The 14,776-nt window shown below is 46.3% G+C and overlaps 1 protein-coding gene across 2 annotated transcripts in view; it reads right to left on the bottom strand.

Moving 5' to 3' along the window:
- Positions 1–239: 239 nt before the first annotated feature.
- Positions 240–14,776, bottom strand: part of pik3cd (phosphatidylinositol-4,5-bisphosphate 3-kinase, catalytic subunit delta) — a 14,913-nt gene continuing 376 nt past the window's right edge. Inside the window, exons 2-23 of one of the 2 annotated variants that reach the window (XM_076163383.1) lie at positions 13,827–14,022; positions 12,933–13,161; positions 12,374–12,606; positions 11,869–12,045; positions 11,329–11,484; positions 10,635–10,724; positions 8,989–9,210; positions 6,994–7,090; positions 6,614–6,744; positions 6,448–6,498; positions 6,190–6,354; positions 5,975–6,096; positions 5,737–5,880; positions 5,554–5,653; positions 5,287–5,453; positions 4,691–4,800; positions 4,444–4,522; positions 4,188–4,355; positions 3,433–3,556; positions 2,908–3,053; positions 2,689–2,821; positions 240–2,603 (exon numbers count right to left, since the gene is read on the bottom strand). In XM_076163383.1, coding sequence (XP_076019498.1) covers positions 2,466–2,603; positions 2,689–2,821; positions 2,908–3,053; positions 3,433–3,556; positions 4,188–4,355; positions 4,444–4,522; positions 4,691–4,800; positions 5,287–5,453; positions 5,554–5,653; positions 5,737–5,880; positions 5,975–6,096; positions 6,190–6,354; positions 6,448–6,498; positions 6,614–6,744; positions 6,994–7,090; positions 8,989–9,210; positions 10,635–10,724; positions 11,329–11,484; positions 11,869–12,045; positions 12,374–12,606; positions 12,933–13,161; positions 13,827–13,967 — 3,123 coding nt within the window. In that variant the 5' untranslated portion in view covers positions 13,968–14,022 and the 3' untranslated portion in view covers positions 240–2,465. The remainder of the gene's footprint in view (positions 2,604–2,688; positions 2,822–2,907; positions 3,054–3,432; positions 3,557–4,187; positions 4,356–4,443; positions 4,523–4,690; positions 4,801–5,286; positions 5,454–5,553; positions 5,654–5,736; positions 5,881–5,974; positions 6,097–6,189; positions 6,355–6,447; positions 6,499–6,613; positions 6,745–6,993; positions 7,091–8,988; positions 9,211–10,634; positions 10,725–11,328; positions 11,485–11,868; positions 12,046–12,373; positions 12,607–12,932; positions 13,162–13,826; positions 14,023–14,776) is intronic. The other variant, XM_076163385.1, reaches the window with a different exon arrangement.

The raw sequence follows: 14,776 nt of genomic DNA, 5'->3' as shown, positions 1-14,776 counted from the left end.
TAAAATGTAGATCTTTTACTTAGTATTGTATTTAGTATAGTATTAACCCTAGACATCGTTTTTCATCTGACAAAGTGGATAGAAATGAGTTTCATCTAGCAAATGTATAGTTTGAGGGCAGATGGAAGACAGGTCAGCGTCAGACCTGCTGAATGTTGAAGGTTTATGTGTTTAAGCTGCACACTCAAAAGTCTCAAAATCGTTATGCTGTTTGAGGGAATTCATGAATTGCAATCAAATCAAAATGCAACAACAGTATATTTAACAATTTGTAAAAGTGTCCCATACACATAATGATTCAGAGTAAAGTGAAAAAGACAAATGACCACATCGTTACAAGCATTTCCACTCTAGCTTCTTCGGTTCAAGTGAGACACACAGTACACACAGTGAAGTCATGTGACAACAGCATCACACACACACACACCCACAGCACACAGGCTCATTTTAACAGATGATCATCATTTTGTACAGCATTCGATATGTCAAAGTACAGCGCGATTCACACTGCACTACATTTCTGTCATGGCACGTGGCACATCAGTGAAAAAAGCCATGGAAACTACATTTCATAACTTAACAATCAGGAACCAAACACACACACACACACACACACACATTCACTGCATGGTCATTACATTACCTTGATCAGATTTACACTTTCAAATATGCCATAGTTACACAACAACAACCAATAATATGGCTTATACACTCCATAATCTGTTTTATTTGGGCCTTAGTGCTGCATTTAATTTGGTGCCTGATATCTTGAGCCCTGTGTAATGATTGACAATAAATACAAGAACAACTGCAACACCTCTGCTCGGTGCCTGAGATCTTTCCCCCCCCCTCCAGATGCTTATGGTAGTTGTGTGATTAATGTGTCCATTTGGCCATGCAACCTAGGGGCAGCTGAACTACAACCGGTGTAGCATTCCCAGCCATGGCACTTCCCAAAAAGCATTGAGATGAAACTAAAACAATAATTTATATCTTCTATGACACAATAAAGAATATAAATAATTAAAAGGTGTCACATGTCCTTAGTTCAACTTGATTTAAGCGTCTCCTTTGTTGGGAGCACAAATTAAACTATTGCGTCGATGCAGGCCGACCTATTTACAACGCCGAGCTCTCTGCAGGACGAGAGATCAAAGGCTGAGTCCTTCAAGTGTGCTGAGCTGTGTCCCATCAGATGAGACACATCTCCTGTGTCTTGGAGCTGGGGGCGGGGCTACACATGAGGGCGGAGTAACTAACGCACCTGTGTTCTCCATTCTGATTGGAGCCTGAACAAAAACTGGATATCTAATCGTTTCCGCCTGGCCAATCAGATCGCTGGATCGGGAGTTTGAACAACCAATCAAATCCATCACAGCATTCTGTCTCTAGTTGATGGAAAGCCTGATGTCTTTTTTGGCGTAATAAAGGGGAATTGGACCCCGTCTGTCAGGTTGGAATGAAGGATTTCAAAACCCTTAATAATGTTACATCATCTTTGTTTACATTCATTGCTTTCACAGGAACCTGAGAGTAATTTGGGAAACCAGGCAGAAGCCAATTAACCACACGGCTGAATAGAAAACCCTGTACTAAACCGGAGACCCCAGATTTAAATGTAAATGCCATCAGGGTGGTCATAAGCAGTCTGCTCCCATGTGTAACTTGACCCCAGTATCCTATAGACACAGTGAAGCGTAGCTGTAACCTGGGACACATGAGTTCCATCAAAGTAAAGGTCTCTATCCAGTGATACTCCAAAGGCAACATACTGTACTTCAAGGCAAAATCACATATCAACAAGTGGAATACAGCAGTAAAACAATCATATTTCCTAAAATACATGTAAAATATTATATCATGGTTTCTGTACAAGTACTTCAAAGTCCCCAAAATTAAATAAAACAAAAAAGGACACATTTTAAACATGGTGCAGTTGAAATGGTAGAGAAGGACGGCGGCGTCATTAAGGCTGTAAACCAAAATGAGAACCATGAGGCGGAATCACGACCCTGACTGCCATGGATGACTGAGAGACGCTGGTGTCTCACGTTCCCGCTGTCTGTCTGCATCTCGAGCTCCCGCTGAGTAATACAGTCCATCCGACGAACTTTCAGTCTCGGCTCCAACAGTGAGTCATCGCGCTTTATTTGTTCCGTATGAGAATGTGGTTTTCAAGTAGTAAAGTCAACACGGGAACACTGCACGCAAGACATCTTCATCATATGTCCCCCTCGAAACAAAGCGAGAGAGAAAGCGATGGATGGTGTCATAGTGGCTTTGATGCCTTTATGTGTAACGATACGTCGTCGCTCTGTGATTTTTTTTCTCTTTGGTCACCTGCGTTTTGTTCCTGATCACAGCCCAGTTACATGTAAACATTTGCCTCCAATGCAATCGGTGAAGTCAAACAAGTCATTGCATCTTTCTCCCTTCTTGACTCCCGTCAAACATCGGTCGGTTCTTCACGGTCGGTTGTCTTTGGCCAAGGAATGCATCATCCAGTTGACCTTGGTCTTCCAGCTCTCCCGCAGAGCTTCGTTGAACTTTACTTTGAAGTTCTTCAACGCTTCCTCCTCCGATTTACCCAAAGCCAAAGAATCCTTATGAAGAGGAAAGAAAGCTTAAGTCATCATCATAATAATCACCACCATCATCGTCACCATCAACCTGACCGTGCTTGTGTACCTTGAGATACTGGATGTCCTTGAAGGAGGTGAGCTCCGGCAACCCTGCTGCCTTCATCATGGCGAACAGATTGACGAAGAGTGTCCCGTTGCGACACAGGATCTTATAGGCACGCTCACAATATTCCCTGAACCTGAAAACGGGCACAAACAATTACAAGTTACGAGCCAAATACTACAGCAGCAGCCAGCCTGAGAATGTTCCAGAGCAACCACGCACCTCTCAAACTTCTCACTGTTGTTGGTCCTCCCTTGCTGGATCACATGGACAAAGTCGTAAGTCAAAATAAAAGGCACGCGCTCCCTGTTGATCCCTAGTTTCCGCTTGAAGTTGCCCAAAAAGTGGCCGAAGTCGATGTGGAAGAGCTGAGGGGGAAAGTGAGAGCGGGCGGGAGTCATGACCCGACCACAGACACACTTCTAAAAACAACTACACACCACTTAACGCTTTTCTGAAAAAATGAGACGGTGGTGTGTGACCTTTGAGAATTTTACTTGAACGTGACGACAGCAAATGTGTGTGTGTGTGTGTGTGTGTGTGTGTGTGTGTGTGTGTGTGTGTGTGTGTGTGTGTGTGTGTGTGTGTGTGTGTGTGTGTGTGTGCTTCTTTAAGTTATAAAGAGATGCGGGCAATTTTACTTGTATTAAAGTAATAATTCTGCATAAAAAGACATCTGCAGACTTCATACTTGAGCTCAAATCGTCCCCAGGTGGTAGAGTTCAGCTTCATACTGATTGACCTCACCTGTCCAGTTTCCCTGATCATTATGTTGTCATTGTGACGATCTCCAATGCCCAAGACATACGTAGCTACACAGTAGCCAGCACAGGACAGCGTGAACTCCTCTATTGCTTGTTCCAGTTTCTCCCTGAAGAAGGAGAAGAAGAAGAAGAAACGCACAAAGACATCAGAGGAAGACAGCATCAGTTGTTTTTGCTCTTTGTCTTACATGCTACATATTTTTCACAGGTAAACCACATGTGTGTGTACTCTCCCCCACACACACACACACACCCACACTCAGTCACGAGGCAGGATTTCCTCACTGCTATATGACATATTCACAGACGACTTCCTGTGGCCGATGAATGATTGACTGCTGCGTCCTGTCGCGCTCTAGACGAACATGGGGTTCACTCTTTTAAGCTTTAACCAGTTCTCCGCTCCACTGGGACATTCCCACATCCCAAACTAATTACCCGGGTCATCCTGTCGCTCAGTCTGGCCGACGTGACGTACGAGAGCTTATTCATTATATCTAATGGTTCTTCTTCTCTCAGCCCTCAGACTGCCTGGCACCAAATAAAAAACTACACACATTTATATCTTGTTCTCTTCTGTCTAGGTCTGCCAAGGTTCTGTTGCTTCCAAAGGGACAGAAGTCTGACTATAATTACACAGAAATCTTCTTCAGTGTTTCATTTTCATATTCTGCACATGCTCGTCCAAACATACATCTGAAGCCGGCAGAAGAAGAACTCTGCCTGCGTCACACTCACTCTGGATTCTTGGATTTGAGCCAGTTGAGCAGCGCATCCTTGTTGAAGGCGGCGGTGGCGGCGCTGTTGCTGCTGTTGCGCTGGATGTTGGCGATGGTGTCGGAGTTCTTCACCACCTCGATCAGCCCCATCTTGTTCCCGGTGGACAAGCAGCCGTATGGGATCATCCTGTGAGGGGCGCAGAGACATGATGTCATGTTTGCTGGGAGATCCCACATCAGGTTGAGGTTCCCATGCGTCAGACGGCAGCTCCTACCTGAGATCCAGGCCTTCTTTCTTCCACAAATTCTCCATCAGACGGATCATCTGGAGGGTCAGCATATCTTGTCGAAGATCTGTAGGTGATGAGAGAAAGTTCAGTGAAATAATCTCTTGTTTGTCCTTCTTCTAACCTTTTAGGAGTCTCTGCAGAATAATTCTCTGTGTTGCTTCTGTGCTAAACTGAATCCTACTCATCTACAGTGTGTGGATGTGCTGTGTTTGTGTTTCCAGGCGTCTCTCACCGTCTCCGTTCTTGAAGATGATGCCCACCATGTCTCCTTGTAGACACTGGCTCTTGTACATCAGCCAGATCGGCTTCATCTTGGAGTCCATGAACCTGCATTTATCTGCACTGCAACACCAAACAAACACAAATACACACAACAGGTGAGAGCGTGTTCAGTGTGTGCGGCCTGAGATGAACAGTTTGTCATATTGGACGAGCTCATTCTTCCCAATGCAAACAAACAAACCAAAGCAGCAAATATCATTTAAAAAAGAAGTGACTGTACTTAAGATGGACATTTGGAGACCAGAGACGACAGAAGTTTGTATTATTCCTATAAATCCTGCCCGTTCCCAGCGGGGCTAAGATGACAGGCAGATGTTACACATTTCAAAATAAAACAACCTTGATCAATTTAAAGGTTTATTTTTAAATACATAATGTAATCTTTTTGTGTGTAATTCAGTAATATCTCCCTAAATACCCCCACAATACTATTAAAGAAGACAAAAATGCAATTTGGCAATGCTGCAGTGTGTGTGTGTGTGTGTGTGTGTGTGTGTGTGTGTGTGTGTGTGTGTGTGTGTGTGTGTGTGTGTGTGTGTCACTAACCAGATCTCAGACAGCATGATGCTGGGGTTGAGGGGTGACAGCAGGTCTGACAGAGCCTCCAGGTAGGACTCCTGCCTGATGCAGGCCTTCAGGTCCTCCGCCGTCGTCCTCTGGGAGCCCGACTGGACGAAATCGCTCAGGGCCTTCATCTTACCCAGAGCTTCGTTCTGCCGGGAGAGGAGAGGGAGGGAGGCAAGTTGAGACCTGGACGACGGAGCAAACACACACACACCCACACACACGCTTGGAGTAAAGTGGGTGATTGACCTGTTTGGCGAGGAACCTGATGTGGTGGATGTTTCCTCTGCAGTAAGCCTCCAGGATCAGGCCAAAACGCAGACTCACAGACGCCACGTGTATCTCTGACCTACAATAACACAAACTCTCTGTTAGAATACAGTAAAGGCTGGAGATGATGTGGGTCCGTTTCTTTTACTGGACTGGACTCACCTGAGATGCCAGAAGAGAAAGTGTCCTATCCTCCGATTGGACAGAGCTCTCTCCAGAAGGAAGGTGGCGAGGTCGCAGTCTAGATAGGACTCGTACTTGAGAACCTGGACCAGCTGGATCAGGTACTGGAGCAGCTCGTCCTCGCTACGCACAGTGACAACGTTTGGATTATGACACTGAGAGGACAAACAGAGTCGCCGAGGTTTTACAGGACAGCAAGGAAATTCAGTGAGCGTACCTGAGCTTGCGTAGACACCTGATGGTGAAGGAGCGGACAGCCGGGTCGGGAAAACTGTAGTCTAGGAGCTCCAAGGCGTGGATGCCAGGGAGATCGGGCCAGTTCCTCAGTAAACTCACCATCTGCAGGGAATCAGACAAAGACGCAGATGTAGAACTGCATGTGGACCTCTGAGAAGACCTGGAGGGAGAATATCGACCCCCCCGCCCCCTTACCAGCACAACGTCCTCACGCTTGTTCCACTTGGTGATGAGGAGCAGCTTGGACAGTTGCTCGGGGTAAAGGGCTTGAACATCGCCTCGGAGCTTCCACAAGAGCTCCTTCTCGTCCTCAAAGAACTCTGCGTTTTTGTTGTCCATGATCTCTTTCAGCTTTGTGAACTGAGGAGAAACAAAGCACAGCTGGATAATGTATCAAACATCCTCCAAACAAAAGACAAGAGGTGCAGACAGATGAGAGCTATGGAGTTGTACCTCTTCTTTACTGGGGAAAGACACATCACCGTTCCTGTCCAGATCACTTATCTGCACACAGATCAGGATTCATACCGGTTACATACATCACAGTGCAGATCTGTGCTTTGATTAGGCTGCAAGCAAATGATGCAGTTTACAAATACAGCAGATTTGGATTCAGCACCTTGTCAAGCGGAGGGTAATAGAGAGGGTGCGGCCTGATGTTTGCGAAGCGGATGAGGAGCCCAGCAGCACTGTCCACGTTAGGGTTCTTCTCCACGGTGCCCATGGGATTCAACAGCTCGCTTTTGTCGTCTGTGATTGAAAGAAGTCAAATGAGAAGCGTGACAAAGCCTCCATCCAAACTAAACATGCACTGGGCTCCAGCAGCTTCATTAAAATGGCATTGCGTGCATCACCAAACTGCACAATGTGTGAAAACGTATTTTTGACAGCGTTGCGTGTCACGCTGGATATTTGTGTTGCGCTGCCAGGCCCTGTGAGGGGAACTGAAGGGATGGTGAGATGATATCAAGAAAAAGAGGAAACAGGAGCTGAGAGTACCAGGAACTGAAGGCCACATGGACAAGAGGAACTCTCCGGTCTTCAGCTGGTCCTTGTAGTCAAACACCATGGTGTTCACCCAGGCTATGGGACAGTCCTGTAGGGACACGGAGGACATTTATACACGCAATCTGAGGGAAGGGACATCAGGCAAAATGCAGGTTTGATTAAATGAAAAAAAACTTCTTAGATGGAGCTGAAAAATGTAGCGATGTTATAAAACATAAAGTTACAGCACTGAATAAGATCTGACCTCCACATTCTAATGAAACATTCATCCACTCTGAAGCACATTCTCTCTCTCTCCCACTTCTGTGAAGGCTTAAACTGAAAATAAATGTCTAAAGCCAAATCAGTTTAACAACCGTCCGTTTTAAGATAAAAGTGTGTTTAAAGAATTATTACATCTCTGTGGAAAACATGCCGGGGTTTATTCAGAACACTGATTAAAATTAGGATTAAGATGAATTATTCCTAAATGTTTTACGGTTTAACGCTGTGGAGTCGCTCACAGATTCAGCTGTGATCGAAAATGAAGTCTTCTAATTCAAATTTCTTGTTTTTAAGTCAAAGAATAACAAAAAACATCTATTATTTTGTAACACAAAGTTAGATGAACCAACAGTAAGATTTAAAGTTTGACCCTAAGAGGGGTTTCACTTTTCTTTATGTAAGGGGAATATACAGGTAACTAAAAGTGATACTTCACAGTTTCACTTCCTCTTTGCGGAGCTCATTTATTTTCCTTAATGCTGAAACATGAACCAGTAAAACGTAAATAAGGCGAAACAACCCAACACGTTAACGTCCAGAATAGCTGAACTTCCGCCTGAGCTCCGGGTGTCTGGCTGCTGGGACTTCTCGTCCGGGTAAAGGAAGAGAGAAGTGGACCAGAAAGCAGAAGCAGGCTCGCTGTCTGTAAACACACCTGGGAAGTGGTCGGCACTGAAACAAGCCCACAGCCGTCGCCACCGCCGCCACCGCCATGCATTAAAACAACAGCAACGCCGTGTGAAGCTACAGCCAGAGGGGAATTCATCGCCGGTGGTTCCTGTCAGTGTACAGTGAGTGGGTGTACAGGCGCTACACTTCCCATGATGCTTCACTGTGTCGCACTGCTGAGGTTGTGGGAATTACAACATTCAAGTAAAGAGACTAATTGGTCAAACGGCAAACTCAGAAGACATATGAGCAACAATGAAGAGCCAGACTGAAATTCTAGTTCCGTTTTTTACCACATACTGTAATGTTGGCAAAACGGTTGATTGACAACTTATGAGCCAAGCTAAGAAACTCCGATGTGTCGCAGTTTAATTTTCAGCATCGCCTCCTTCCTGCTCAAGAGCCTCCTGCCAAACGTGACCAGACGTCCCTTATATCTCATATATGATCCATATTATTGTGATCGGGTATTTTTTTAAGCTTTCACAAAATTATTCCTGCCCTCAAGCATCAGGTGCAGAACTTCTCAATCAATCCCAGGACAATGAAAGATGTGTTGCAGCTCATTCAGGAGCAGCAGAGTCATTTCTTTAGAGACAGACTCTGTTTGGTTGTGCTGCAGGTGAACTGGCACAGCTGAGCAGATATCGATTGGAGTCTGAAGAGGCCTGAGAGACGAGGAAGCGAGTGAAGGAGCCCTAACGACGCACGGCAGCTGTGGAAATGAATTTAAAATTCCTTGAAAAAGCGTAACTCAACTCCTTCCTTCCTTCCTTGGGGTGATGCTCAGATAAAAAGCGATGAAGCGGATGAGACGTTAACCGCAGCTTTGCCACTGAACACACACTTGCACAACCAGACACAGCAGCAAAACACACCCACACAGCACGCACACCGCACCACTCCACACACTACACACACACACACGCACACAGACACACTGGAGAGGGAACAGATCTGTTTGTGCTTGCTAACAAATTCACACCCACCAGCCCAAACATTAGCCCGCTTAGTCACACACACACTCGCGTGCAATCAGCATCATGGACTCACCGCCTTCTTGTTCTTCTTCTTGGTGCCGCGGGGTTTCTTGGCCTTCTCGATGACGGCGTAGAGAGCGAAGCACAGGCGGCTCATGCGAGGAAGGTCGGCCAGGGTTATGTCAAACTCCAGCCTCAGGTCCCACAGAGGCTCGGAGCAAACCGTCACCTCCGAGCTGGTCACCACCTTACAGAGCGGCTCGCTGCCGTGGTACAGACCGGCCTGCACCACCAGCTGCAAACACACACACACACACACACACACACACAGACACAGTATTGATTAGATATAGATATTGATCGGGGGGCCAATATTAGTGTCAGACGTTTCATTGTTGCACATAAATGATAAATGGGAATACATTTTACTGTGAAATTGTTTTGTTGCAGTAAAAAAAAGAAAATTGTTGTTAATGAAGTTGAAAATTAACCATTGGTCTGCCTCACATGTTGACTTACTAGGTTTAATGTTACAAAAGTACTCTTACATTTACTGTTACTGTCATCTCTGATAAGGAACTCTTAGATAATCAAGAGAAAAACTGTTTAATTGAATAAATATTGACAATGAAATGTCACTCTCTAATTTGAATATGTAATCATGTAATCATCACAGATCAGTCTGAGCCAGGAAGTCGTTTGTCCAGGGGGAGATACAAACTTCACACAATGATTCAGAGTTTCCTGTGACTGTGCGAGTGTGAGTGTGTGTGTTTAAGTGTGTGTGAGTGTGTGTGTAGATGCATAATGGGAGCAGATCACAGTGCCTTTCACTGCCATGTGTCAGAGATGATAAACCGCCATGAGGTCCACACTGTTCTGCCTCCAAACTCAATTAAGGTCCTGGCCTTCACCAATCCAGCATGGCCTGGATCCATACTCACAGCATACGTGAGCTTGTTCTCTCCCTCAGGGCGTGTTTCCAAACCTCTGGCTGATAATTACGTGGCAGGACACATTTGCCATGAGTCATGATGTACTCTGTGATGCACGAGCCCGGAAGTGCACTCACACTCAATAAGCCGTCTAAACAGTAACATGCTTAGTTATGAAACAGGTTGGCAGAGACACATTAACAGAGTTCCCTACTGGCACTGCCACTATTTCAGGTCTTTGTCCAATTTGGGCGCAAATGGGAAGATAAGAAAGAGAAGACACAAGAGAAGCACTGCTCCATGTTGCTTCATGCGTCTGTCACTCATTTACAGACTGAAGAATAAAGTCATTGGCAGAGAGACAAATTTCAAGATATGTCAGAGCCATCAAGGCCTGCTTATGACACACACACACACACACGCACACACACAGACACACAGACAAACACACACACACACACACACACAGACACACGCTTTTAAAAAAAGAAGTGCATTGAAAGCGAGAGAAGGGCAGAGAGCATGCAGGCTTTTTCTTAGAATCTAGGCCTCAAAATGAGACGTAAAAGCCAGATAGGCCCTCCCCACTTCCTGTTTTGAAGTTTCAACCAACCGCCTTGATGAATTATGGGAAACGTGTGGTCGGGGCCATGTGACCCTGTCACTTACATGTCAAACCCCACTGTTCCTACAACTGAAATTCAGATATTTGGTAAACAAGTGAGCGGCACGTTTCATTGAGCAGCAAAGTGAGTGAAAACACCCACGGGAAAACCACACCGACCTTCATTCCCTCATCTGCGTTGACTCGGCTGCCCTGCACCAGGTGAATGTAGAAGGGCTCGTTGATGGACCATAGGGACGACGTGTTCTGCTGTGAGGAGAGAGGAAACAGAGGAAATGTCTTTTTTTATTCTTCTTCTTCCTCCCTTTTATTCTTCACACATCCACTGCATTCATTCCTGAAGTGTGAATTCACTAAACTGTTGCTACAATTTCCTGTTTGGCAATCTGACAAAATGACAGAGGCCCAGCAGAGCACGCTCACAACAACACACAAAGGGGAAACAAACTTTCACATTTCGGAAGAAATTAATCAAAACAATCACTGATTAGCATCAAGGTGACTTTCCTTGAAATTCAGCGTGCATGACTTCACACATTTCTACAAAGTTTCATGATAATTCACCGTAGAGTGATGATGTTGGGATCGTTCCAAGAGCAGATAAATTATCGTGCAATAAATATGGACGACTACTGTAAATCCAAGTGTAAATGATCGACCTTCTGTTGTGCCACAAGTTCTGAATGTCCCAAAGTCCACACAGGCCAGAGAGAGAGAGAGAGAGAGAGAGAGAGACAGCGAGAGAGACGGAGAGTGTGTGAGAGAGAGGCAGAGAGAGAGCGAGAGAGACATAGAGAGAGACAGACAGAGAGAGAGCTATGTTCTCTTCCTGTCGGACCCCCTGACCCCTCACCTTCTTCAGGGGCAGTGGCGGTGGTCTGGAGGAGGAGCGGCTCTTGCACACCTGGCTGCACACTTGGCCCTGCTCCTCCTGGTACGTGCTGATGGTGGAGTGGTGAACCAGGGTGAGCTGAGGCTTCTGTCCGTTCCTCAAACAGGAGAACATATACTGCAGACCAGGAGAGGGGGACACAGAGGAAGAGAGAGGGTTTATTCCCCGCTGCAGCCATCATCACTCAGACATCTCCCCGTGTTCTGACAGCGCTGCTTTGTTTGTCCGCTGTAGGGTTAATGCAGCTGAAATGTGATTAGGCGTAGATGGATGCAGTTGGGTTGTGCGGGGCTGTGAGCCTGATATGAGTCACCCCTGCAGGTAGACGGGGGTTTCTAAACCAACACTAGAGTCCCCTGCCACCAAAAGCTTGAGTCACCAGCCTCCTGATATGACAACCAGCAGCTTTCATTACAGCTATTAAGATCAAAGCACACACACAAAGGCACAGACACAACACAGACGACAGCGTCCAGAGAAAACAACAACAACAAGACTCACTTTGAACTGGCACAGAGGATGTTTCCCGTAGATGAAATCCCACCTCCCGTTGACCTGTAAGGTGTAGTCCTCAGGCTCCTGTCGCACCGAGCGGAACACGGTGGCCTTCTTCTTCAGGGCGCTCTTGATCAGGGCCAGGGGGAAGTCTCGGATGTCCTGCTGCAGCACGAAGCTCTCCTGCAGGAGCCACAGAGAAGCCATTTAAATAAAGGCGCCAGTTTGATGGAAGATCAGCGAGATGGCGAGCTTTCATTTCTGCAAAACTGGTTCCTGAGTGATATTGTGAAGGTTTGCGAGGTTTGTGGTGTGGGAGGGGAATTTCCAAACATACACAGACACACACATTGAGTTCATGCAAGGTGAAAGCAGGATCTTTAAGGTACGAAGGTCATGAGTGTCAAAGGCTAAAAACTCTTTAACTGGAACAGGTTTAGTGATTCTGTTCCTCCTGGTAACCTTTACAAAAATAACTCCTAAACCTGAGAAGAACAAATCAAGGCCTCACATCACAAGCCTCAAACTTCACGTTGATGAAGATCTTCTCCGCCCTCTTCGACCTGGCGCTCCCAGGCTCGGGCAGGAAGGGACACGGCTCCAGGTCGCATGGGAAACTGTATTCCATCCACTTGTGCCACGGCAACCTCTGCCGCTCCAGCGCTTTCTCCTCACAGAACATACGCATCTTGGTCCGGAACTCGTTCACCTCGTGGTTCTTCTGGGCCTCAAACTCGTGCAGACCTGAGGGGATCATCAAGACAAGACTCAAACCAAAGAACAAACACAGAGTAGGGCAACGTGTCTCACTTTGCACAAGAGTGACAAACACCTTAATACTACCGAACTCCTGTACAAACATTTACTCAGAGGCTAATCTGCATGGGAGAGACCGTTGTACTCACAGGCGTCGTTGGCAACCATCACAAGTAATCACAACAATAAAAATGAGGCCGAGCTACTCCAAAGATACGTTCCAGCTATTATAGTTCATTTAGCTGCGTCACAACATCGCCACACACAGCTGGGCCCTGTCAGCGGGCGGTGATGCTGCTGATGCTGATGCTGACCTTTCCCTATCAGCAGGCTGATCTGCGTGTTGGTGAGCTTCTCCACGCGGTCGCCCTCCCTGGCCACCAGCCGCAGGACGCACATGAACGGCTGCACGTCGCTGATGCGCCGCGACTCCTCCTCCAGCTCCTCCCTCTCCGCCGTCTGGTGGATGCAGGTGAAGACGTAGGCGTCAGGGTCGCCCAGCGCCCCAAACAGAGGCTCGCTGCTGGCGTTTCTCCAAACCATCTGACACAACATGCAGAGGGACAAAACGCAGAGGTGAGAGGCCGACCTCTGATTACATAATAACGCTTATTCACCGGAGCTTCCTGCATAAAGCAAATGGACACAATTACATTTACCAGCAGCCTCGTGCTTCAAACTAACTCACATTTCTTTAATGGGCTCCATTGATAAATAACTGTAGTTTATAAACATTACCAAGGAGAAATTCCTTTGCGAATAAAGCAAACAGGAAGGCCATTTAATCTCTTAGCCATCTTAGCCGCGTCCAAGAGTAACATTACTTAACAGAGCTAAATCAAACAGCCTCAAGTGTCAGATCTGTTGGCATAGAAACAGGCACATTGAGCCGAGGACAGGCCGTGGCTTCTTCTTCTTCTTCTGACAGCCACATCAAAACTTCAAGATGAATCCAAAGCACAAGGGTATTGATGTTTTAATTAGCTTAATGTGTGTCTGAAACATCAGCTCAGCCAATCTGTTTAAAAGCATATTCTGGAAATTATTGTAAGTCACAATGGCATTGTTGCTGCACTCACGCACTTATATTAATAGAATGAAACGCTATCCTATAAATATGCAATGTTTGATGATGTCATGGATCATCGATCAATGGGAGGGGTGTGGGGGCGGCAGGGGGGAAGTGGGGGTGAGAGGGGGGGTCGTACTTTTTTGATGGTTTTGATGGTGTCGTTCCGAGACACTGGGAATTTGAGGAAGATCCCCGTGGGCAGCAGGAAGTCCATCATGATGTGCTGGTCCCCCTCCTTCTGCCATTCCTCCTGCATCCCATACTTCCCCGGGGGCATGGTGACGGCCTCTCATTTACCGGCAGCTCCTCCGCTGCTCACTGGGACAAGTCAGCTGGACACACACACACACGCACACACACACACACACAGAGAGAGACACAGACACAAACACAAACACAAACACAACCCAGGGTCATGTTCCCACCAACTCTTGCATGCTCCATCCGTGTGTGTGTGTGTGTGTGTGTGTTGAAGGGATAGATCTGTTGATGGAATTCCCGTATAGAGAAACAAATCTGTGCATCAAGAGGACACAGGGTTCACATTCAGTGACATTCATGACCAGCACTGTCCAATATGACTAATAAACACAACCCAGGAGATGGAGGATCATGTTATCTGCTCCTCCTCCTCCTCCTCCTCCTCCTCCTCCTCCTCCTCATCTCCTCATCTCTCCTCTGCCAGCAAAGATCAAACTGCAGTTTAATACAGAATTCATCCGTCTGAGTTCTGGGTCATAGACCTGCACCTGGTTTTGGTCCGAGGTCAGATAAGGTGAAGAACAGGACTCACTACATGAAACGGATAAGACAAATGAAACGCCTACTGTGTCTTTTTGAAGCGGTGTAGTTGATTGTCCAGACAGATTTGTGATGTTATTCCCCATAAAGAAATTCTACACTATTGATTTTGGTAAGAAGAAACTTACTGCAGTGTTAAAGCCCAATGACAGATCGAGAGCGGCCTCAGGCAGAGAAAAGGGACTAATGAAGGAACGCTCATAAGAGAAACACTGAGGATTATGAATTGTAGCTCTAAATATATAAATATAATCTGATATTGTGAGAAAAATGTATTTAAACGGA

The sequence above is a fragment of the Genypterus blacodes genome, unplaced genomic scaffold (genome assembly GCF_046128005.1).
Source record: "Genypterus blacodes isolate CSIRO-AG114 ecotype Tasmania unplaced genomic scaffold, CSIRO-AGI_Gbla_v1 ptg000131l_1, whole genome shotgun sequence".
NCBI lineage: Eukaryota > Metazoa > Chordata > Actinopteri > Ophidiiformes > Ophidiidae > Genypterus > Genypterus blacodes.
This window is presented reverse-complemented; position numbering and strand designations above follow the sequence as displayed.